This window comes from Felis catus, chromosome B3, assembly GCF_018350175.1.
Source record: "Felis catus isolate Fca126 chromosome B3, F.catus_Fca126_mat1.0, whole genome shotgun sequence".
In the NCBI taxonomy this organism is placed as follows: domain Eukaryota; kingdom Metazoa; phylum Chordata; class Mammalia; order Carnivora; family Felidae; genus Felis; species Felis catus.
In genome coordinates this window covers 6,093,228-6,117,842 of record NC_058373.1, presented here as the reverse complement: position 1 = coordinate 6,117,842, position 24,615 = coordinate 6,093,228, and the positions used below count along the sequence as shown (strand labels likewise).

The following is a 24,615-nucleotide window of genomic DNA, read 5'->3' as shown; positions in this document are numbered from 1 at the left end:
CGTGACAATAAATTATATTTTTTAAAAAAGGAATTCTTGGGGTGCTTGGAATACCTGGAAACACAGCTGGAATATGGTACTGTGGTGAGAGCTGGCCCCCTGGTCCTTTCCCACACCCCTTCTCTTCTCATTCCTGGCTGCCATTCACATCACTGAGAGGGGCCTTACATGTAATGTGTGGATATTCCAAGCCACATCCAAGTTCTGCCCCTGCCCCTGCCCCTGCAAATAGCCATGCCTTGGCCATCTTTCACGTTTAGGGATGCACACATTAGCATCTGGGCCTGCCCTCAAGAGAAAGCTGGGAAAGAAGTTTGTGCAGGCCTTGGCATCATCTGGGCAGTAAATTTCAGGGGTATAGGTACCTGAACATGGTCTAGACTCCAGAAGGGTGCATCTAGGCTCTGGGTGGGTATAATCTCTTGGCCCCACAAATTCCTCATCCTTTTCAGAGGGAAGTACTTGGGAGAGAGACAGAAGTATTCTCTAAATTTATGTCCCAGGGTAGGGCAATACTGTAGGCAAATTTATTGAATGTTAGCCATGTCCCGACCACTGTGCTAAGCTCTCAGCCTAAGGTAAAAGGTTAATGGGGGACACGAGTAAATAGTAAACACAACACAATGATACGTTAGATGATAAAGATGAGCACAGGGTGCTTCTAAACACAGATTTATATAGTCTGTTCTCCATACCTATAATTCTGCTTTTTCATAACATCAAATTGAATCATGTAGTATGTAGGGTTTTCTATCTGATTTTTTTTCACTTAGCATAATCAGTAGTTTATAACTTTTTATTGTTAACTAGTATTCCATTGTATGGACCTACCATAGTTCATTAACTCTTCACGCACTGACGTGCGTATTGTTTCTAGCTTGGGGCAATTATAAATAAAGGTGCTATAAATATAGCACAGTACAGATTTTCATATGAAATCTTAAGTTTTTCTTGTGTAATATGTAGGAATGGAATTCCTGAATCATAGGACGAGTGTATGTTCAACTTTGTGAGAAAATGCCAGACTATTTTCCAAAGTGGCTCTGCTATTGTGTATGCCCACTAAATATGGGATGTGACTGTCTGGGAGTTTATCTGTTTGCCTATTGATAAACATTTGTTGTTTCCAGTTTGGGGCTCCTACTAATAAAGCCATGATGAACATTCACGTAGAAGCCTATGTGTGGATGTGTTTTCAGTTCCCTTATATCATACTGAGGAGCGGGATGACTGGCTATAGTGGTAGGTAGTATGTTTAACTTTTTAAGAAGTTACTAAACTGTTTTCCAAACTGATTGTACCATTTTACCTTCCCAAGAGTAGTTGGAGGAATTCTGGGTCCTCCACATCCTTGACAACACTTGGTGTGATCTTTTTACCTTTAGGCGTCCTAATACACATGTATCGTGCTTGTCATTTCCATTTCACTAATGACATGGAACATCTCTTCGTGTGCCCATGTCCATCGGTTATATCTTCTTTGGTTAAATGCGCAAACCTTTGGCCCATTTGAAAGAATCGAGTCATTTCTTATTACTGAGTTTTAAGAATGTGCAAAATATTCTGGACACAAGTGATTTATCATATATATGACCTGCAACCGTTTTCTCCCAGACTGTGGACTATCTTTCATTCTCTAAATGGTGGTTTTTGTAAAACATACACGTATTTCTGAAAGGTTTAAGTTACCCATTTCTTCTTTTATGGATTGTGCTTCAATGTCATATCTAAGAAATCTTTGTCTAACTGAAGATTGCACAGGTTTCCTCCATATTTTCTTCCAGAAGTTACATAGTTTAAAATTTTACATTTTGGTCTATGATCTACTTTGAGTGAATTTTTGTATATGCTGCAAGGTATAGATCAGAGTTCATTTTCTTTTCCATGTGGATATTGAATTGCTGCAGCATTATTTATTGGGAAAAAAAACTATCCTTTTCCCACTGAATTAGCTTTGCGCCTTTGTCAAAAATAAGCTGTCTGTTCATATGTGAGTCTAATTCTGGACTTTTTATTTGGTTTCACTGATCTATTTGTGTAGCTTGATGTCAATACCACACTGTCTTGATTACTGTAGTTTTATAATAGTCTTTTTTTTTTTTAATTTTTTTTTTCAACATTTATTTATTTTTGGGACAGAGAGAGACAGAGCATGAGCGGGGGAGGGGCAGAGAGAGAGGGAGACACAGAATCGGAAACAGGCTCCAGGCTCCGAGCCGTCAGCCCAGAGCCCGACGCGGGGCTCGAACTCACGGACCGCGAGATTGTGACCTGGCTGAAGTCGGACGCTTAACCGACTGCGCCACCCAGGCGCCCCTATAATAGTCTTGAACTAGGTAGTGTTGGTCCTCCCAATTCTGTCCTTTTTTTTCTAAGTTATTTTGGCTATTCTAGGTACTTTGCATATCCATATGAATTATAAAATGAGCTTCTTAATTTCTTAAAAGAAAAAAAAAGGCCAGCTGGGACTCTCATAGGGATTGTGTTGAATTTTAGATTTGGGAAGAATTGACATCTTAACAAAACTGAGTCTTCTAACCCGCAAAGTATCTCAACCCATTTACTTAGGTCTCCTTTAATTTCTCTCAGCAATATTTTACAGCTTTAAGTGTATAGTTTATACAACTTTTGCCAGGTTTATCCCTATATAATACTTTTGATACTATTATAGTATTTTTTTTAAATTTTTTTTTCAACGTTTATTTATTTTTGGGACAGAGAGAGACAGAGCATGAACGGGGGAGGGGCAGAGAGAGAGGGAGACACAATCGGAAACAGGCTCCAGGCTCTGAGCCATCAGCCCAGAGCCCGACGCGGGGCTCGAACTCACGGACCGCGAGATCGTGACCTGGCTGAAGTCGGGCGCTTAACCGACTGCGCCACCCAGGCGCCCCCTATTACAGTATTTTTTAATTTCAATTTTTGATTTTTGTTGCCAGTATATAGAAATACAGTAGGTTTTTGTATATTCAACTTATATCCTGCAACCTTGCCAACATCATTTATTAGTTTTAGTAGATTTTTTGGTAGATTTCATCAGATTTCCTATGTAGATAATCATATTGAATAGGAATAAAGACAGCTTTATATCTTCCTTTCCAACATGGGTAAAACAGCTTCATCGCCCCCCCCCAAACCCCCCTCATGCTATCCTTTTTTTTTAATAATATTCTTCCTCCACCCATAACTCCTGGCAACTACTGATCTCCCCATTACTCATTTTGTCTTTCCTAGAATGCCATATGAATAGAATCACTGCACATAAATTTTGAGACTGGTTTCTTTCACTGAGCATAATGTCTTTGAGATTCATCCATATTTTTGTGTATATCAGTAGTTTTTTACTTTTTATTACCAAGGAGTATTCCATTATGTGGATACACCACTGTTGATTTATCCACTTACCCAGTGAAGGCTATTTGGATTGTTTTTTTTATTTTTGGCAATTATAAGTAGAGCCACTATAAACATTTGTGTACAGGCTTGTGTGTGAGTGTAAGTATTCATACTCCTGGAGTAGATACCCAGGAGCGCACTTGCTGGGTCATAGAGTAAAATATATGTTTAACTTCATAAGAAACTGCCAAATCCTTTTCCAGGGTGGTATCATTTTGTATTCCTGCCCACTTACTCTGCATCTTTATTAGTATTGTCAATACTTTTTTTTTTATTTTAGCCATTCTAATAGGTATGTGTAGTGATCCATAAGTTATTAAGAAGTGTGTTATTTTTGAGGTTTTGCATTTTTCTGAATATCTGTTATTGACTTCTAAAATAATTCTGAGTGGTCAGAAAACATAGTTTGTATGACTTGAGTACTTTTAAATTTATTAAGACTTGCCTTACAGACCCGGATATGATGTGTCTTGGTAAATGTTTCATACGTACTTAAAAAAGAAGCTGAACACTGCTGTCGTTGGCTAGAGTCTTCTAGAACACTGCTTCACTGCTCTCTCACTGGTGCTTTCCTTCAGGAAATCTGCTGCTCTCCTGTATTTTGTTCCTTTATTCACGTCTTTTTTTCTTCCCCCCTCTGGCTGCTTTTCAAAATTTGTCTTTATCGCGTCTTTAGTTTTGATCACAATGTGCCTTGGTATAGATTTCTTCATGTTTCATTTCCTCAGGACTTGTTTTTCTTCTTGGATCTGTGAGTTTATAGTTTTTATCATATTTAGAAATATTTTGTCTATTTCTACAGATTTTTTTTGTTTCTTCCCTCCTTTGGGGATTTCAATCATACATATTAGGGAACTTCAGGTAACTCCCACACCTCACTTCATTTTTTCTGGTTGTTTCTATTGCTGTATCTTCAAATTCACTAATCTTCTAATTTATTTTGCTCTGAAAGTTTGTGATTAATCAAACGTGTTCTTCATCTCAGACACTGTAGTTTTCATCTCTAGAAGTTCAGTTGGGGTGGGGCACCTGGGTGGCTCAGTCAGTTGAGAGTCCGACTTCGGCTCAGGTCATGATCTCGCAGCTTGTGAGTTCAAGCCCCGTGTCGGGCTCTGTGCTGACAGCTCAGAGCCTGGAGCCTGCTTTGGATTCTGTGTCTCTGTCCCTTCCCCACTCATGCCCTGTCTGTCTGTCTCTCTCAAAAATAAATAAACATTAAAAAAGTTTAAAACTAAATAAATAAAAGTTCAGTTTGGGTTACTTTGTACCTTCCACATCTCTACTTGACTTTTCCTCTTCGTTTTTGAACATGTGGAATATGTGTGTGTGTGTGTGTGTGTGTGTGTGTGTATAATGGGTGTTCTGGTTAGTTGAAGACTATACAGAAAGTCTTTGATATTCTGTTGTTAATATATATCTCTATCTATCTATCTATCTATCTATCTATCTATCTATCTATCTATCTAAACTGTTTTTTCCCTGGTACTTCTAATAGCTGTGTTGACTATGAGTCAGCTTCAGTTAATTGACTTTTCTCTTCATTATGGGTGTGTTTTCTTGCCTCTGAATGCCAGGTAGTTTTTTTATTGGATCCCAGACATTTCCTTCATTAGATGCTGGATATTTCTGTATTCCTCTAAGTATTCTTAAGCTTTGTTTTGGTACGCAGTTATTTATCAGTCGTTTGATCTCGTAACTTCTAAGACTGGATTGGCAATGACACAGCGGCATTTATTCGAGGGCTAATTTTCCCCGCTACTTGGCAAGACTCTTCTGAGCACTCCACCCAAAGCTTGTGAATTACGAGGCTTTCCATTCTCCCTGGTGGAAACAGGCATTACTCCTGGCCCTGTGGGAGCTCAGTTTACTGTCCCTACCAATTCGTTCGGGTGGTTCTTTTCTCTCATATTCAGACACCTGGCTCCTCTACCCATGCGCCGGAAACATCACAGGTGTACCCTAGCAGGTGAGGAAAGATGACGGCCGCGGGTTTTCACAAGACTTCCACGGCCCCCAGTGCTGACAGTGCAGGACCCCACTCTGCTACATGTTACTCATCTTAAAACAGACCCCATGTGCCACATTAAGTGCCTTTATTTAACTATAATATTTGAAAGCCTTTTTTATAATTTGTACAGGTTTGAGTCTTACAAAGTACAGAAACATGATGCCCACATGCAGGCTGGAGCCAGAAAGTTGCAATATTTTTGTGAATGATGAACAGTTTTGATTTTGTGGGGGTTTTGTTTCTTTTTAGTCAATTTTCAAGTCTCAAACATTTCTGTAGCCCCTAGAAAAATCTCACAGGCCCCGGGCACTGTGCCTACAGAACTCCTGGTTGGTAGCTGTGGGCTTAGAGAGAAAGGAGCAAATGAGACAGCAAGGATTAGAAGTGCTTAACGGCATCTGGCCAGAGGTGAAAGAAACAAAGGAGAGCAGACGTGGCTCGCTACCCAGCTGGCCTGGGCACAGCCATTTGCGGAGATGGAAGAAGCAGGAGAACGTAGGGGGTAGGCTGGCTTCTAGTTGGGACTGAGACGGACGCTCTCTTAGCAGAAGGAGAAGGGCAACAAGAATACCTAATTCCTCTCCCTGCACCATAGTGCACACACATCATCTTGGGCTAGCCAGGAAGATGCGACTTGTCGATACCCGTTTCTGCTGCTCTCCTTACTAATATGAAAAGCATATATCCATACTGACATGATATCCATACTAATATGAAGGGCCCTGTGGTAAATAAGGAAAGTGCCCGTCTCTAGAATAAACAGTCCCCATGGGCCTGTTTTTGTGCTAGAAGGCATGACGTGCTGTCTTCTGGTAACTTGCCCTGTTTCTCAAAGTACCTTCGCTTGCTTCCTTTACCAGCTTTTCAGAGTTTCATAGAAGTTTCCAGGGCCAGCTTCTGTGATGTCATCCCCCGGAGGAAGTCAAGTCCGTAAGATGAGGTTCTCCAGCTTTGTACGAAAGGTGCTGCTGGAGGTGCCGTCCCCAACAGAGCAGGACTGGCCTCAGGACGATGAAAAGGATTTTGCCTTCAAAGATTCAGAACAGGAGCTGGAATCCCTGCCTCAGCCTTACCGAATGATCAACAAGATGGTGAACCTTCTGTTTGACCAGGCTTGGGAAGTGATCATGAAGAGGGATGCGCTGAGGGAAGCGGAGCACAGCCGGGTCCAGCCCACCATCTACCTTCCGCTTGTAGAAAGCAAGGTATGGAGCCGCCGACCAGGAGTCCCTGTTTCCCAGCTGAGTACTAATAAATGAAAACGCCTGATCCGGGGAAGGAATTCCTCCAAGGATCCTTCATTCAATAAGACAGGGGCATTTCTGAAAGATTATAAGCACGCTGTCGTTGATTAAAATGGGTCTCGTAATTGCCCCGGGGAAATGGATATTCTGGTTAGTTGAAGACTATACAGAAAGTCTTTTGTATTCTGTTGTTATTTAAAAATACTTCTGAATATATTAATCACCCTCTTGCTTGATGGTTGAGAATCTGCCAGTGCCTCAGCTATAGCTCTTTCTGCAGTGTTCTAGATGAAAAAAGTACAGGGAATGGGACCACTTGTCCACTCCTCAGAGGGCTCGTGGTCAGGGTTAGTGTTGTGAATGTGTACTTGTTTTCTCTGGCTCCTTTCCCCTAAAAGTAGAATGCTATGACTGTCTTGATGTTTGGGCAAGATATTTAGATGAGCACTATTTGGGGTGATGCTATATCCAGGAAGGACCCACATGCCTCTCTGAAAAGTCAGCTCATATTCTTGCAGATGGGGGCAGCTGAAAAGCATTCCTTTCTTCTTTGTTTTTGTTTTCCCAGCTCAACAAAATGCCAAATTGTATGGCTGTTTCCCAAGACTATGTGTTCATTGGAGGAGCCAAAGGGTTCTCCATCTATAATCTGTACGATGCTAAACGACTGTATATTTGGGAGAAACTTAAGGTTGATGTCACTTCCATCTGGGCTGCAGATTTGGGGAGTGAAATACTTATTGCTCCTGTGGATGAAACGGGTACTCGTTCTTTTTATTTATTTTTTAGCCTAATTTATAAGTGTCTATAGACCGTTCAACTAAATCTCCCTTCCAGGTATGGGTGAGGCCAGACATGGAGAATTCTCCCTGACCACGTAGCATTAACTAACGTCTACAGAACAGGATGGTGTGCAAAGCACTATTCTAACATTACACATAGGTTGGCCCATTTAACCCTCACAACAGCCCTAGGAAGTAAGTACAATTTATTATCCCTGTTTTTCAGCAGAGGCATCTGAGGCACTGAGGTTAAATAACTCACTTGAGGTAACATAGAAGGTAAGGGGTACAGGCAGGATTTGAACCAGCCAACGTGGACCCAGAGTCCCCACCCTTTGGGTATTCAGAAATCTTGCTGCTCATAGAAACCAGGGATTGGTTCTTTTCCCTCAGCTTGAGGATGAATCAGGCCTTCATGAGGACTATTGTATATGGAACCATAGAGAGTCTTGGAGGGCCCTGTTTCTACAGGAGAGTGACCTGACCAGATTGGCATTTTAGGAAGGACACCATGGTAGCAGTCTGAAAAGTCAAAATGAGAGGCAGAGATGTGGTTTTGCAGTAGTTTGCTGGTCCAGGGTTGCAATTCTCTACTATTCCCAAATAAACCCATCTTTTGCTGCTTAAAAAAAAAAGAAAAAGAAAAAAAGGGCAGGGAGGGAAACCAAGAAGAAGTGTTGCATTCATCGAAGAGAGACACTATGAAGTTCTGAACCAAGGCACAGGCTGGTAAAATGAAAAGAAAAATGGTGCTGTGTTCATGTAAGATGTTATCACGGGGGAAGTGACGTGAGCGATATATGGGAACTCAACTATTTTCGCAACTTTTCTACAAGCCTAATATTAGTTCAAAATAAAAAGTTTAAAAAACAAAAAGGTAAACATAATGGCAAAACTCGGCCAGCAGTGGAATATGCGTATGGGGTAGGTGAGCAGGGATGTGAGTGGGGAGGTGAGAAAAATGGTCCTCCTCTCTGCCTTAGATAATGGGGTGGACGATGATGCCATTCCTTGACAGCAGTCATAGGGGAATAAGGCCTCAGCGGTCTGAGCTGACCACGCGCAGCCCTGGGGCAGCAGGAAGGGGAATGTTGATACTCAGGAGGAGTGGGGCCTAAAGATGGGATCGCATCTATCACGCTGCATTATGTCTACTTGCTTTCACGTCCGTGTGACCCTCAGTGCAGTGCGCTTGAGGGAAGAGAGTGCCTTGGCTGTCCCTGGGACATTTGTGGTCACGGAGCAGATATCCCTCAGATGTTTAGTGGGTTGAGTTAGACCTGCTTACAGGGCGGGCCCTTTGCCTTTGCCCTTCTGGATTATGGGTATTGGGGCAAGTTATGAGTGTTTTCCAGAGGCTTCCAGGACAAGAGGATGGGCCAGCGTCGGTAGGGAGGATCCAGGAGGGAGAACAGCCTGAACACGTCATGAGAGGGGTGGAGGAAAGCAGGGAGACTGAGATCAGCAGGGGCTGTGGAGGGGCCAGGAGGAGGCCTAAGGACCCACGAGCACACGATGAGAATTCAGAAAGTCAGATATAAAATTCCAGTTCTTCTCTGACTCAACGGTCTGTCACTGATTCTTCCATTTCAGGTATCGCCAGACTGTTTTATTTTTGTAAGGATGGTCTTTTCCTAATCAAAGCCATCAATGAAGTGGTAAGTTCCTGTTCTTTTCCCTGTGGCTGGGCTAAGGGCTGTAGCAGATGAAGTTTACTTTTAATATGGAGGTGACGACAGCTGTCCTAGAGTAGAAAGATAGTGACTCTCTGGACAGAGCACCTCCTCTAAGAGATCCGATTAAAAGATGCCCCGCCATCCAAGGGCACATGCTGAATGCCTTGGATTCACTTGCCATGTTGTCCAGAGAAGACGCTTACTAAGGAACTCCAGTCCAGATTGAGCACCAGACTGACACATTCAACAACTACTTACAAGTCCCTGAATTTTCCAGGCTGCTTCACATCCTGTTCCCTCTGCTGGGAGTATTCTCCTTGCCTCCCTGCCTACCATGTGCGCCTGTTAAATCTCCCTCCTTCCTTACATTTCCCTCAAGACCAGCTCAAATATATCCTCTGAGATACTTTCCCTCTTATGCCCCAAGGACCCGGTCTCTCCCTCCTCTGTCTACCCCCATACGGCACGACTTTCTGTCAGTGTTTTCTCCACCCTCCATCCTATTTGTTTGTATGACCGCTTCTTCTCTTGGACATAACCTTCTTGAGGGCAGGGGACACTATTCACCCATGCCTCCCTTGCTCCTAGCACACTACCTGTATTCAGTGGGTTCTCAGAAAGTGTTTTGTGACTCAGTGAACCCACCGTAAAATTTTTAATTGCCTTATAAAAAATACCATTGTCTTATAAAGAATACCATTGATGGGCATCAAAGGAAGTCAGTGGGGAAGAGAAAGTATTTTCGACGAGTGATGCTGGAATGCTAGAATAATACGTGGGAGGGATGGGGCACCTGGGTGGCTCAATCGGTTGAGCATCCGACTTTGGTTCAGGTCATGATCTCATGGTTTGTGAGTTCAAGCCCCGCATCAGGCTTGCTGCTGTAAGCACAGAGCTCGCTTTTGATCCTCTGTCCCTGCCTCTTTCTCTCTGCCCCTTCCCCACTCATGCTCTCTCTCAAAAATAAAAATAAACATCAAAAAAAAAAAAGTGGGAGGGAAAATGAACCTCAGCCCTACTTTATACCATATATAAGCATTAATTCGAGGTGTGCCTGGGTGGTTCAGTTGGTTGAGCATCTGACTTCAACTCTGGTCATGATCTTGTGGTTCATGGGTTCAAGCCCCGCGTCGGGCTCGGCACTGACAGCTCAGAGCCTGGAGCCCGCTTCTGATTCTCTGTCTCCTTCTCTCTCTCTCTGCCCCTCCCCCACTTGTGCGCCCGTGCTCGCTCGCTCGCTCTCTCTCTCTCTCTCTCACAAAATAAATAAATAAACATTTTAAAAAGAATTAATTTGAGATGGGTTATAGGTCTAAATGTAAAGGTTTCTTGAAGAAAACACAAGAAAATATATTTGCTACAATATTTCTTAGGACATGAAGAGCACTGAATATAAAAGAAAAAATTGGTATTGGACTTCATCAAAGTTAAAAACTTCTTATTCTCACAACAAACACAAAAATTAACTTGAAGTGGGTCATATGTCTATATGTAAAATCTAAAATCATAAAACCTCTAGAAGAAAACATAAGAGAAAGTCACGTGACCTGGGGTTAGGCCAAAAGGTTTTAGCTACAACATCAAAAGCACAACATACAGGAAAAAACTGACAAATTGGACTTCATCTAAATTTAAAACTTCTTCTGTAGATGACACTGGTAAAAGAATAAAAAGACAAGCAATAGACTGGGAGAAAATAATTGTAAATCACAGACCCGAGAAATGACTTGAATCCCGAACACGTGATGAACTCTCAAAACACAAACTCGAAAATGAAGGATTAAAAAAACCCAGCTTTTAAAATGGGCAAAGGATTTGAAAAGAAAAGACAGCTGACCAAAGAAGCTATTTGGAAAGACAGTAAGATGCTCCACATCCTTAGTCATTGGTGAAATGCAAGTCAAGATCATGATGACCTACCACTGTGCATGTATTAGCCTGGCTAAAATTAAAAAGACCGACCATACCAAGTGCTGACAGGGACACAGACACAGAACAGCTGGAACTCTCGTGCACTGCTGGTGGTCAAGTATAACGGTACAATCGTGGTAGGTTTTATTTTTTTAACTAATTAATTAATTTAATCTCTACGCCCAGCACTGGGCTGAAACTCACAACCCTGAGATCAAGGGTTGCTCACTGTACTGCCGGAGCCATTCAGGCGTCCCTTTAGCAGTTTTTTTTGAAAAGTTAAACGTACGCCTACCATACAATCCAGGCATTCCACGCCTTGATATTTACACAGAAGAAATAAGAGCATATCTCCATACAGATACGTGCACATGACTGTTTGAAGCAGCTCTACACGTAAGAGCCAAAACCCAGAAACACCCAAAAGTCCATCAGCATGTGAGTGGATAAGCCAATTGCGGTATGCCCACACGATGGAATGAACTATTAATATTCAGGCATATGACGATGTGGATCCATCTTAATTATGCTGAGTGAAAGAAATCAGAAACAAAAAGAGTACATACTGAATGATTCCATTTATATAAACTCCTAGAAAATGCAAACTAAGGTAGTGACGGAGAGCATCAGTTTTTGCCTGGGGTGCGGTGGGAGGAAGGTGGAAGGAATGATTACCAAGGGCAGGATGAAACTTTTGGGGGTGATGGATATGTTCACGGTCTTGTGATGGTTTTAAGGGATATACATATGTCGAAACGTCAAATTGTACATTTTCAACATGTAGTTCGGGGGGTGTCTGGGTGGCTCAGTCGGTTAAGCCTCATGATCTCACAGCCATGTCTCACAACACAGTCTCTGTGTTGACGGCTCAGAGCCTGGAGCCCGCTGCGGATTCTGTGTCTCCCTCTCTCTCTGCCCCTCCACCTCTAGCTCTTTCTCTCTCACTCAAAAATAAATAAACATGAAACGTGTAGTTAGTATATGTTATTATATTTCTAATAAAGCTGTTTAAAAAGAATTAAAACTCCTCATCAAAAGATGTTATTAGAGTTCACTCTGTAGCAGGAACTAACTGGAGCCCTGAGAGCCTTGAGCAGCCCGCCTCCCCCACCACTGCCGGCACCAGCCCAGTGACCCTCACACCCCAGGACGAGCCACCGCTGTCACAGCTGGCCCCGGACAGCATGAGCACAATCCCGAGCAGTGAGGCAGAGGCCCCTGCCCACACCACCTGCCGTGTTGCAAGGAGCACTGGCACCTGCTGGCGGGCACAAGGAGGTCATGGCAACGATGGTTAGGGAACAGTCAGATGGCTCCATATGGAGAACAGACAGGGTTTCATCAGCAGAAAAGACACCAAGGAGGATGTATTTGGGCGGCAGATTGCCATAGAGAGTAACCCCAGGAAGGGTCCTTTCGGTGTAGGAGATGGCGAGACGGTGAAGTTTGGTACTGTTGGAGGAGAAAGTGTGTGAGGCAGCAGGTGTTAAGGCCCTGGTGGAGTTCAGCACAAGACAGTTCATCTGTAGGGGAACACAGCCACTGTGAATGCTGTCCCCGTCTACGGCTAGACCTCCATGCAATCACCAGCAGGATCCCACGTAGTGAGAGTGGGGGAAGGAATGAGGGGTCAGAAGGTGCCCCTGAAGGTCAGGCCCCGCAGCATTGGGCCCGGTGCAGGCAACAGTCCCTACCTGTGTACAGGCAGAGACCCGCCATACCACACCAACCCTCCTGCGCAGGGAGAATGGATGGAGGGGGTTGACAAGCAGGGCGCAGAACCAGGTACGCCAGTGAGAGAATCTGTATTGGGGGAAAATCAAGATGAGAGCCAAGGTCAGCAGCCACCTCAACCCCGCAACTTCTGTTACTAATGCAAACGCCCAGAAAACCTAAGCCATAAGATGGCAGAGGGACAAAAGCAGCCAAGAATTCGGGTGAGACTTCCTTCCTGGCTCCCAAGGCGGAGCAGGGCAGGGCTGAGTAAATGCAGGCTTACCAACTCTTCCACCGCCCGCTTCAGTCCTCTGACAAGACGTGATCAGGAAAAATAAACCACCTGGACTACACCAAGATAAGAGGTGCACGGTGAAGGAATGCTTCAACAAAACGACAAGGCAGCCTAGGGAATGGGAGAAGGTATCTGCAAACGATACACCTGACAAAGAGTTTGGATCCAAAATAAACAACGGACTGATACAACTCAACACCCAAAACCAAATAATCCAATGACAAACTGGGCAGAAGACATGGACAGACATTTCCCTAAAGAAGACATCTAGACGGTCAATTGACACATGCAGAGATGCTCAACATGATTCATCATCAGGGAAATGCAAATCGAAACCACAATGAGATATTGCCTCGTACCTCTCAGAATGGCTAGGCTCAAAAAGACAGTAATAACAAGTATTGGCAAGGACGTGGAAAAAAAGGAACCCTCGTGCACTGTCGGTGGGAATGCAAACTGGTGCAGCCACTCTGGAAAACAGTATGGAGGTTCCTCAGAAAATTAAAAATAGAACTACCCTATGACCCAGCAATTGCACTAGTGGGGATTTAACCAAAGAAAATGAAAACGCTAATTCAAAAAGATATACATACCTCTCTGTGTCTACTGCAGCATTATTTACAGTAGACAAATTATGGAAGCAACCCGTGTCCATCGACTGATGAATGGATACAGAAGATGAGGTATATATATACACACAATGGAATATTACTCAGCCATAAAAACAGAATGAAATCCTGTCATTTGCAACAACATGGATGGAACTAGAGAGTATTATGCAAAGTGAAATAAGTTAGAGAAGGACAAATACCATATGATTTTGCTCATATGTGGATTTTAAGAAACAAAAACAAACAGAAAAAAGAGAAACAAACAGACTCTTAAATACAGAAAACTGATTGGTGGCTGCTGGAGGGGAGGGAATTGGGGGACGGGGGAAATAGAAATGATTATGAAATCCCAGCAGTAAAGGGCAAACGAAAGATCAGAGCCGAAGACCTTGTTTTTCTACTGTGGACCAGACAACTGGAACTAGTGTCACTATTTATGCCAGCATCTGTTTTTTTTTTTTAAATGTTTATTTATTTAAAAAATTTTTTAAATGTTTATTAAGAGAGAGAGAGAGACAGCATGAATAGGGGAGGAACAGAGAGAGAGGGAGACACAGAATCAGAAGCAGGCTCCAGGCTCCGAGCTGTCAACACAGAGCCCGACGCAGGGCTCGAACTCACAAATCCAGAGATCATGACCTGAGCCGAAGTCGGACGCTTAACCAGCTGAGCCACCCAGACACCCCTGTTTGTTTATTTATTTTGAGACAGAGAGAGTGCGGAAGCAGGAGGGGGGCAGAGAGAGGGGGGAAGGGAGAATTCCAAGCAGGTTCTGCACTGTCAGGGCAGAGCCCCATGTGGGGCTCAATCTCACCAAATGCAAGATCATGACCTAAGCAGAAATCAAGAGTTAGATGCTCAACCGACTGAGCCACCCAGGTACCCCTGATTTTTATTTTTACCTGAAGATGTCTCTTTTTGGTAATACCAAATGGGTTTTTCAAAAAGCCTTTTTTTTCAATATACTTTTTTAATGGTTTTAAAATTGTTTCGTATCTAGCCAAGTTGAGATTTTTAAGCACCTCGTTTTTAATTTGCAATAAAACATTACAACTTGATTTTTTTCAAAAGTCAACAAAATGCAAGCACCTGTTAATAAAGTTCTTTTTTTTTTTTTTTTTTTAATGTTTGAGAGAGAGAGAGAGAGAGAAGGCAGGGGCAGAGAGAGAGAGGGAGGCACAGAATCTGAAGCAGGCTCCAGGCTCTAGGCTCTAGGCTCCAAGCTGTCAGCACAGAGCCTGAATAAAGGCCTTAAAAATAATAATACTTATCTTTGGGTTGCCCGAGTGGCTCAGTCAGTTAAGCATCCAACTTCAGCTCAGATCATGATCTCACGGTTCGTGAGTTCGAGCCCCACATCGGGCTCTCTGCTGTCAGCACAGAGCCCACTTTGGATCCTCTGTCCCCTCTCTGCCCCTCCCCTGCTCATCCTCTCTCTCTCAAAATAAATAAACTTAAAATATTACTACTACTACTAATTATCTTTGTTATTATAAAGATACAATTAAGAAAATTAAAAAGCAAGTCATAGACAACCATAAACATGGAGTCTCTCACCTGGCCTGAAATTCGAGTAGATTTCATACTAGGGTTACAGTCAGTCTCTACTTGCTATGGACTGGATGTTTGTGTCCCCACAAAATCCGGGTTGAAATCCTAATCCCCATTGTGATGATAGTGGGAGGTGGGACCTTTGGGAGGTGTTTAGGTCATGAAGACAGAGCCTTCATCAAGGACAAGGGCAAGGGATTAGTGCCCTTTTATGAGGCCTAGGAGAGCTCCCTCAACCCTTCTGCCATGTAAGGACACACCGAGAAGGTGGCAGGCAGGAAATCTGTGAACCAGGAAACGGGCCCTTAGCAGGCACTGCATCGGCCAGGTTCTTGAAGTCCTTGGAAATCTTAGATTTCCAGCCTCCAGGACTGTGAGAGATAAAGGTTCATCGTTTGTGAGCCATCCAGTCTATGGTATTTTGTTATAGCAGCCGGAACAGACAGAGGCACTGCTAAGGTCCAGATGGAGCCTTTCTTCAAGTGGCTGACCAGAGTCTTCAGTAGAACTTTCTTCATCTCATTTTGAATAACTGAGTGCTGGCGCAGGTCTTTAGAGTTTGCAGATATGACCAGGAGAACAGATGGTATGCAATCACAACCATCTGGAGTATTTAAAAAACCAGGAAATAAGTCCAAAAACGTTTAGGCAGAAAATCGAGTTCTGCTTCTTTACATACGATCTTGACCAACTCCTGTACAAAAATGAGAAATATGAAGCATTTCGAGACATCTTTTTTGTGTCACGAGCTTTAAAAGGACTGTTTCCTGGTGTGAACCCCAAGAGACCCCGAAACACACTCCCGTCCGTCCTCAGGCTGAGCTCCCTCTTTCCGCCCCTCTCTTCTTCCCAGGACGATACCAGCAAGCAAACCACCTGTCTGAAGACGGAGATCTCCCACGGAGGCGACTTCGCAGGCTTCCTCCTACAAGGCAAGATTAACCAAAGGTGGTTGAGAAGGTTCAGATGTGTAGTCTCTTGCAGACGACCACCTTTTTTCCAAACGTTTTATTTAGAAATAATTTACAGAAACGTTGCAAAGATTTACAGAAGAGCTACAAAGATAGGTACAGAGTTCCCCTGCACCCTTCGCCCAGCTTCCCCAATACCGACATTTAATGTGACCGTTTGTCAAAATTAAGCAATGACATTGGTACAATACTATTAACTAAAGGTTTTTTTTTCCCCCCAGATTTCGCCAGTTTTTCCACTAATAGTTCTGTTCCAAGGCTCAGTTCAGGATATCATATTATATTTACTCATTGTGTCTTCTTAGTCTACTCCCATCTATGACAATTTCTTGGTCTTTGTTTTTCTTGACCTTGACACTTTTTTGAAGAATACCGATTAGATATTTTGCACTATGTCTCTCAATTTCAATTTGCCTGATATTTTTCTCAGGATTCAACTGGGGTTAAGGATTTGGGAGAGATGCCACAGGGGTGAAGTGCTCTCGTCACCGTATATCAGGGTGTATGTGCTAGCGACATCACCTAACAGGTATCTACCAGGTTTCTCCATTGATAAAACACTTCCCTTCCCGTACTCTGTTAGAAGCAAGTCACTATACCTGGACCACACTCTGGGCAGAGGATTTAAGCCTCTCTACCTCTTTGAGGTAGGAGGATCAAAGAATTTGGAGGCATATATTGAAACCACCACAGTAATGATAAACACGAGGCAACACACGTATCCTGGGTCCCCTTAAAGGATGGCCACCAGTTCCAGCATTCATCCTTGGATCCTACCTGCTGTAATCATTACTATGGTGATAGGACATATTTTATTCAAGTGACTGTTAGCTTGATTTTTAACTTTGGGCCTCTATTTATATTCTTGCCCTGGGCCCCTCAAATGTGAAGTGCTTGAGAGAAAGCTTATACTTCATAATGTTTTATGCATCAAAGGAAGCTTTTATACTCTTTAGTAGTTCCTGGGGCTGCCCCAACCAAGCACCACAAACCGGGTGGCTCAAAACCAAAGATATTTATTCTCTCACAGGACTGGGGGGTGGAAGTCTGAAATCCAGGTGTCCAGATGATTACTTTCTAGAGGAAACACTGAGCCAGATGCCCACACCATGGGAAAGCAAGCCTTCCCAGGTTGACAGGAATTCCGGATAGGAGCTGAGTGCGTTTCTATGATGAGTTAAAGCCCCACAGTCACTTCCGTGGGTTGTGACTTCCTCTAATATCAGCCAGGAGAATGCTCTTGAGCGATCTCTCCCAATTCTAGCCCTTAGCCATGCCCCTCTCAGTTACTGAGGCTGTTTATACCACTGTCCTCCCCAGACGGGAAAAGCTGTAAGACAGAATGTCACTGGAATTTACCATTTGGAGCCTAGAAAACATGGGGACCGGCCAGAGCAGGCAGCTTGGTTAAAAAAACAGTCATATCAGTGCTGTGAGTAGGAGGGGCCCTGTTTCCTTCAGGTGGCAGAGGCCCGTCGGTCGGTCGGTCGGGGCTCACCAGCTCTCCAGGAGCAAGGACTTGCAATGACATCTCCTTCCGTTTGTCAAAGTTGCCGTTCCGAGGGCGCCAGCAGGTCTCTGGGCCAGGGGTTCTGAGAAGACAGGCCATCCCTCACAGGAGACTTCTCGCCTGCTTGTGATTGCTCAACGGGTCCGTGGTTTCCCAATGCAGGAGCCGGAGAGATTTGGCTGGATGTGTACAGATTGCCCAAGGAGTCTTGGCTCAAGGAAGTGGAGCACCCCCAACTTGCTATAAATCCAAAGAAGAAAGTCAGACAGTTGCAACTGGTAGGAGACATCTCCCTTTCCCACGGATAGGTTTCTCCCTACCCTTGACCCACATCCAAACTAAATCCTCCTTGGAATTCCAAGATGAAGGGGGCCCTACAGAGGCTGTAGGAGAGGACAGCAGGTGCTCCGGCCCACGACTCCAAAGTCGATTTGCTTTGGTTAAAACGAGATATTAAAAAATAGAGGTGTCTTCAGCAGTGGGAGCCCTACTCTGTCTCTGGTCTGAGAGTCGCCTCTGCACCAAAGCTGCTCCCAGGCATTTAGGGGGGTGGGGGGTCATCTTTTATCCTGACTCCTGCCTCATTGGTAATTTTTTTCCCCATCTGGGCTGAAATAATCCTTTCATGCCTTGCATTCCACTGAATTTCCCAGATTATGGTATAAACAGGTTGTTCTTGATATATGGGAATACAGTATATATATTTTTCACATTCTTAGAAATCAGGAGCTCTACCGTTTCAGTTTATTTATTTTTATTTTTTAGTTTTTTTTAAGTAATCTCTACATCCAGCATAGGGCTCGAACTCACAACCCCGAGACCTCGAGTTGCATGCTCTACCAACTGAGCCAGCACAGGCCCCCACTTCAGTTTAATTATATGTGGACCTTGTGCTGTGTCTTTAAAATATAGTTCCTCAGTAAATATTATTCTGAGACCTGATCTGCTCATCCATCCAATATGCACTTACTAGTTTTTAACCAGCAACAATTATTAATTGGGTGAGCTTTTAAAACACACTGTATCAGGTGCAAAAGACTTATGAACTTATTAATATAGGAGAGTGAGTTTGAGACTCACATTCACCACTGAGTTCACTGGGTGGCTTCAAACAAATGCCTTTTCTCCCCAGTGAATGTCTTCAAAGAGGGGTGTAGTCCTGATCACTGGAAGAGTTACCAGCCCAGAGATCTTCCTCCTCTAAACTCTTACAGAATTTATTCCTTATACCTCTTTTTTGGCATTTCCCCATATACTACCTTGAATTTTAGTTATCCTTTTGTGCATGAAAGTTTTTTTTTTTAATTAACTAGATGATAATTTTCTGGACTGTTAAGAACACACCTTCTACTCCTTATTAACCAACCACACAGTATCATACTCCGTATCCAAAAGATACATTTTTTTGAGGGCTTAATTTATTATCCAACTGGGAAAACTACCTTGGAAAGGGGATGTTTCTCACCATAATTCACTCAGTTTCCATAACTGAGAACCAACCAAATAACACCAGTCCCAGGGGTAGTCCTGGTACTGTGAATTACATGTAGAGTTGGTTAAATAAAATTGCCAACATCGCCAATATATTTTGCCAATCAGGAATATTCACTTCGACTTAGAGTTTTATAATGGCTTCCTGACTGATCTCCTTACCTCTGTTCATTCATTTTTCCTCGTATCATTATTTCCAGTTTCCCCTACTACATTTTAAGATCTTAGACAGTAGGGATCGTGTGTTAAATATCCTGCAGGCCAGAGGACCACACAAATATCGGTCCTCTGTTTCTTTCTACAGGTCACTACTGCCAACAGTAACAGGGGAAGAAAGAGATTCAGAGGAGGTGGGGGGACGGACATCAAGCCTATTGTGAGTTAATTTCTCACTTTTTTCCTCAGAATACTCCTGATTCTGTGACTTCAGATAATTTGGAAATGGTAAGGAACTTTATGTATTTTTTTAATGTTTATTTTTGAGAGAGGGAATGAGGCAGAGCGTGAGCAGGGGAGGGCCAGAGAGAGGGAGACACAACATCTGAAGCAGGCTCCAGGCTCCAAGCTGTCAGCACAGAGCCCAACGCAGGGCTCGAACCGTGAACCGTGAGAACATGACCTGAGCCGAAGTCGGACGCCCAACCGACTGAACCACCCAGGCGCCCCAATGGTAAGGAACTTCAAAGAAAATCTCCAGGGAGACAGATTCAAGTCGCATGCTATAAATTTTTATTTTGACTTGAAATTTACTTTAAATATCAAGTATACTAGTGAAATGTTCCAACAGGGCACTCTTTTCAGATACTCTGTGACTTAATCTCATGCCTCATCCATGGAGAGTTGTCCCCTATCCTTGAGGATAATTGACCCAAGTCAGTTGTCCAGAGACAGATTTCCAAGAAGACACGGGGGGTTAAATTTCAGGGCCCCTCACTTGTATGGCCCCTTCCAAGGTCCTGTGAGGGGTCTGACCACTGTGTTCACATTTTTTTGTAAAATTAGCAAAAGTAATATTTTAACCAGTCACTTAGGACCACTGTGTGTTTTCACTCAAACTTCCCCTGTCACATTTCCCCCCATATTGGGTGGTATTAGGGTGGCCATGGGCATTTTGTGTTGAAAATTTTGTGTTCTTTCTTTTACAGAGGCCCCTAAAATGTATATACTCAGGTCCCATGAAACCCAATTTGCCCCTGCTGAAATAACAGCCCATTCCACCAAGCCAAGTTTCTTGGGGGGCTTCATCTCTGTATTGGGATACCTTAGAGAATACAGTGGCTTCCCCGGGGCGGGGGGCTTCCCAGCTCTCCCTTTGAGGCCGAGAGCACACCATGCTTTCCAGTGTGTGTGGGGGGGGGGGGGGCGTGCAAACTAATGGAATACAATGGCATCTCATGTAATTTTCACTGATCTCTTCATATTTTTTATTGGCCACTGAGGTTTTCTTTGAATTGCCTGCCTGTATCACTTGCTCGTTATATATTTTCTTCCAGTTTGTTGTTTCCCTTTTTCCTTGGTTTATGTGCTTTTCTGTTGTAAAGAAGTTATAAGTTTTGATGCAGTTGGAGTTTTCTTTTTTTTTTTTTTTTTTATACCCATCGCACGTAAGTAGGCTTTCCCTACCTCAAGGTTATAAATCAATTCTCCTGTGGTTTCTTCTAATAATCTCAGAGTTTCATTTTTGACATTTCCCTCTTTAATTCATAGGGGAGTGTCTTTTGTGAACAGAGGAAGGAGCCAACTTTCATCTGTTTTTTTTGTAGCCAATTGTCACACAAATATTTTTGAGTCATCTTTTCCCATTTGTTTTGAAATGTGACCTTTTATCATTCCTATTTTATTTCTATGTTCTTTATCCTATTCCATTAAAATACTCATCTGCCTGCACCAAGACCTTAATGAACTTTGGAGCAAAACTGCCAGGATTCTAATCTCGTCAATGCCACGTGCTAGCGGGGTGACCTTATTGTGTATTATCTGTTCTATTTTCCATATTTTTGTTGTTGTTCTACCTTTGGGGAGAGCTCATCTGCTCAGTGTCTCCACTCTCTGAGTTTTTCATTTTTGCTATCATATTTTCATTTACAAGAGCCTCCCCCTTTTTTCTTTCTTTTCTTTTCTTTCTTTCATAAATGTTAATGACTTTCCTAAAAACATTTATGATAATTTTTGATGTTTCTTCTCCATGTTTGGTCTATTTCCCCAAAGTTGCTTTTTTCCCTACTATTTGTTTTGGTCTCTGTCTTTCCAAACAGATACTTTCTTCACTTGGCTCTCTACTCCTATCTAAAGGTAGGGGTCACTGAGAAACTGACAGGAAGCCAGCCCTGTGGGCATGGGTGGGGCTTGTTAACTGGTTTTGCTAACGGGTACCCCAGCTGGGCTGCAGTGTTGGGACACGCTCCTGTCTGTGTCTTGAGACTACAGGTTTCCCCTGCTGTCCTTAAGTAGAGCGTGCCTATGAAACACCTTTCTAAGCCAACATGGGGTAAAGTGAAGAAGCAATTACCACTAACTTACGTGGGACAACGTTTGAGCATTCCCAGACCCCCAAAATAACCTCTCTTAGGCTTGCTAATGTATGTACAAGATAAATCGACAGGAAGCACAGATGCTCACAGACACCGGGGAAAGCTATGGCGCGTGGCGCCCACAGGCTGGGTGCGGCTCCCCGGGACGTGGGCGAGGCTTCGCTTACCGCTCAGCGCAGGTGCTGCCTTTACTCTAACAACCCAGGTCTCACCTGAGTTGCAGAGGCGGTTGGGGAACATGCCTTGGGGCGTGGGAGGGGTGACCTCAACATTCAGTATGTAAACTTTAACTGCATTCTGTGGCTGCATGCAGTTAGGGAGTCTAAGAGTTTAAAAGCGTCTTAAAGAGATTTTCACCCAATCCTGTTGAACCCAGAGACACCTGAGCTGCCATTTTCTTGAGTCTTTAGGGCCTTTGTGATGTGAATCAAGTGACTCCCAGGCTTTCTCCCTTACTGGTTCAGATCTTTCTTGGGGCTGCTAAATCTTTTAGCCACCTGCTTCCCAAGTCCAAAATTTTCTTGCTTTTGTTTCCTTTTTATTCTCTTATTCCTTATGAGTTTATTTTTTTAATGTTTATTTTTATTTTTGAGAGGGAGAGACAGAGCACAAGGAGGGGAGGGTAGAGAGTGAGGGAGACAGAAGCAGGCTCCAGGCTCTGAGCTGTCTGCACAGAGCCCAACGCAGGGCTCGAACCCACGAACCGTGAGATCATGACCTGAGCCGAAGTCGGACGCTTAACCGACTGAGCCACCCAGGCACCCCTATTCCTTTTTTAAAAAGCACCTTCCTGTCATTTTCATGGGGTTTCAGGAAGGAGAGGTGTTAAATGTTACCTGTTCACACTACCATCTATATTTTCTAGCTAGTTATTGCTGATCCGAGGCTGTATCAGTATTCATCAACTCATTTGCGCAAAGAAGTTGTAAGGATATCAAGTTTCAGAGAACTGGAAGGCACAAGGGAGGGTAGGCAGTAAAAACACTGTAGCCAGGACTCCACTACCACTACTCCTGACCATCACCACCCCCCCAAGAGACACAGCCACCAAAGGTGATGCTGGGCTTTCCATGACAGCTCTGTCACTGGGCTCTTGACATGGCCACCTCCACTGTGAATAATTTCTCTCCTGCTTCTGGATCTCTGTGTCACTTCCTCAAGAGTCACAGTCCCAGGCAGGAGCACACAGCTGGTTGAGCCTTGGTCATGTGCCAACACCCTAACCTCCAAGGGACAGAAAGAAGAATCTGGTCCCTTCAGTTCCTTAGAGGGAGACAGATTCTCCCAGACTCACACCATAGGTGAGTCCCCTCAAGGTAGAAAAGATGTTGAGGGCTGGATAGCCAAAATGATGACAATGGCCGCTACACCAGTACCTAGGGAAGCTATCGATTTTTGTATGTTGATCTTCTATTTGGCCAAGATTACGATGAGGTCAGCAAAACATAGACACTGTTGGGGTCATGCAAATGAGGGGGTGGGCACCTAAGAGTGAGTGCCTCCTGAAAGTGCCTCACTTCCTTTATTTACCCTAGTCTCAGGACCGTTGGCCTTTCTACTGAAGTTCTAATGGTTTGCCAGCTGACACTGCTGGATTTTCCAGCTAGACAACCATAACTATAAATACTGACAACTTTTCCTCTCTCAAGTATTTATTTCTCCTATTTATTGTTCTTGCCTTGTTCTATGTTCTAGGATCTCTAGTAAAATGCTGAATAGTCATGGTGTGATAGACTATCCAGGATATAACAGGGGTCCTCCAACTGTTTGACTATTATGCCCGAAGCTTACTATAGGCGTTTGAAATAAATATCCTTTATCAAGATAAGCATGTGTTCTTCTAGCCTCCGTTTGCTGGGAGTTTGTTGTTCGTTTGTTTTTTAATTAGGAATGGACATTGACCAAATACTTTCTCCTCATCTTTTGAGAAGAGCTTTCTTCCTTCATCTGCTTCATCTGCTTTCTTCCTTCATCTGCTAATGTAGTAGGTTGCATTAATAGATTTTCTAATGTTGAAACATTCTTTGTAAAATATGTTTTAATGTTTATTTATTTTGAGAGAGAGAGAGAGAGAGAGAGAGAGAGAGAGAGAGGGAGGGAGGGAGGGGCAGAGAGATAGCGGGACAGAGAGAAACCCAAGCACCCCCCATGCTGTTAACACAATGCCCAGAGCGGGACTTGATTTCAAGAACCGTGAGATCATGATCTGAGCTGACATCAAAGGTTGGACACTTAACCGATTGAGCTACTCAGGTACTCTAAAACTTTCTTACTTCCATTCTTGGGTAATCCATGCTTGATAATAATTCATTTAATTATACTTCAGTGTGTTTTGCTAATATTAAAGTCCTAAATAAAATACCAGCAAAGCAAACTGATAGTTCTGTATTCATAGATAGTATCTAAATTCAAACATGAGATTGGCCTATAGTGGTGTTTTTTTTTTTTCTTGTGGATTTCTTAACACAATTCTGTATTAGTGTTACGCTAGCCTTGTAAGAAAGTTGGATGTCGTTTTTTGTTTTTTGTTTTTTTACCTCTAGGTCTATAAAAATCTTATGTTTTCAATTTCTTCTATGGTTATTAGTCCGTTTCAAAAACTTTTGAGCCAATTTCAGTCAGAAGTCATTTATTAGTGTAGATATATAACTATAGATATATGTAAATATGTTTCTCCTATAGTATGAAAATTAAAATCTGTCTCTTACATTATTCCCCTTCCTTGTTCATAATGGATCTAGCTCACTGATTTTTGTTTTGTTTTGTTTTGATGTTATCTATTTTAAGAGCGAGAGAGACAGAGCATGAGCAAGGGAGAGGCAGAGAGAGAGGGAGACACAGAATCCAAAGCAGGCTCCAAGCTCTGAGCTGTCAGCACAGAGCCAACACGACGCTCGAACTCAGGGAATGTGAAATCATGAC

General features: G+C 43.2%; 1 protein-coding gene across 8 annotated transcripts in view; it reads left to right on the top strand.

The window, feature by feature from the left end:
- Positions 1-24,615, top strand: part of WDR93 (WD repeat domain 93) — a 48,178-nt gene that overhangs the window by 1,824 nt on the left and 21,739 nt on the right. For 5 of the 8 annotated variants that reach the window (XM_003986836.5, XM_006932258.4, XM_019831878.2 and 2 more), the window contains exons 2-7: positions 6,265-6,609; positions 7,217-7,409; positions 9,024-9,088; positions 16,044-16,122; positions 17,834-17,949; positions 19,568-19,606. In XM_003986836.5, the coding sequence (XP_003986885.1) occupies positions 6,307-6,609; positions 7,217-7,409; positions 9,024-9,088; positions 16,044-16,122; positions 17,834-17,949; positions 19,568-19,606 (795 nt within the window). In that variant the 5' untranslated portion in view covers positions 6,265-6,306. Of the gene's footprint in view, positions 1-1,130; positions 1,243-6,264; positions 6,610-7,216; positions 7,410-9,023; positions 9,089-10,755; positions 11,888-16,043; positions 16,123-17,833; positions 17,950-19,466; positions 19,607-24,615 lie in introns of those variants that run through there. The other 3 variants (XM_045058794.1, XM_011282758.3, XM_045058796.1) reach the window with 3 other exon arrangements.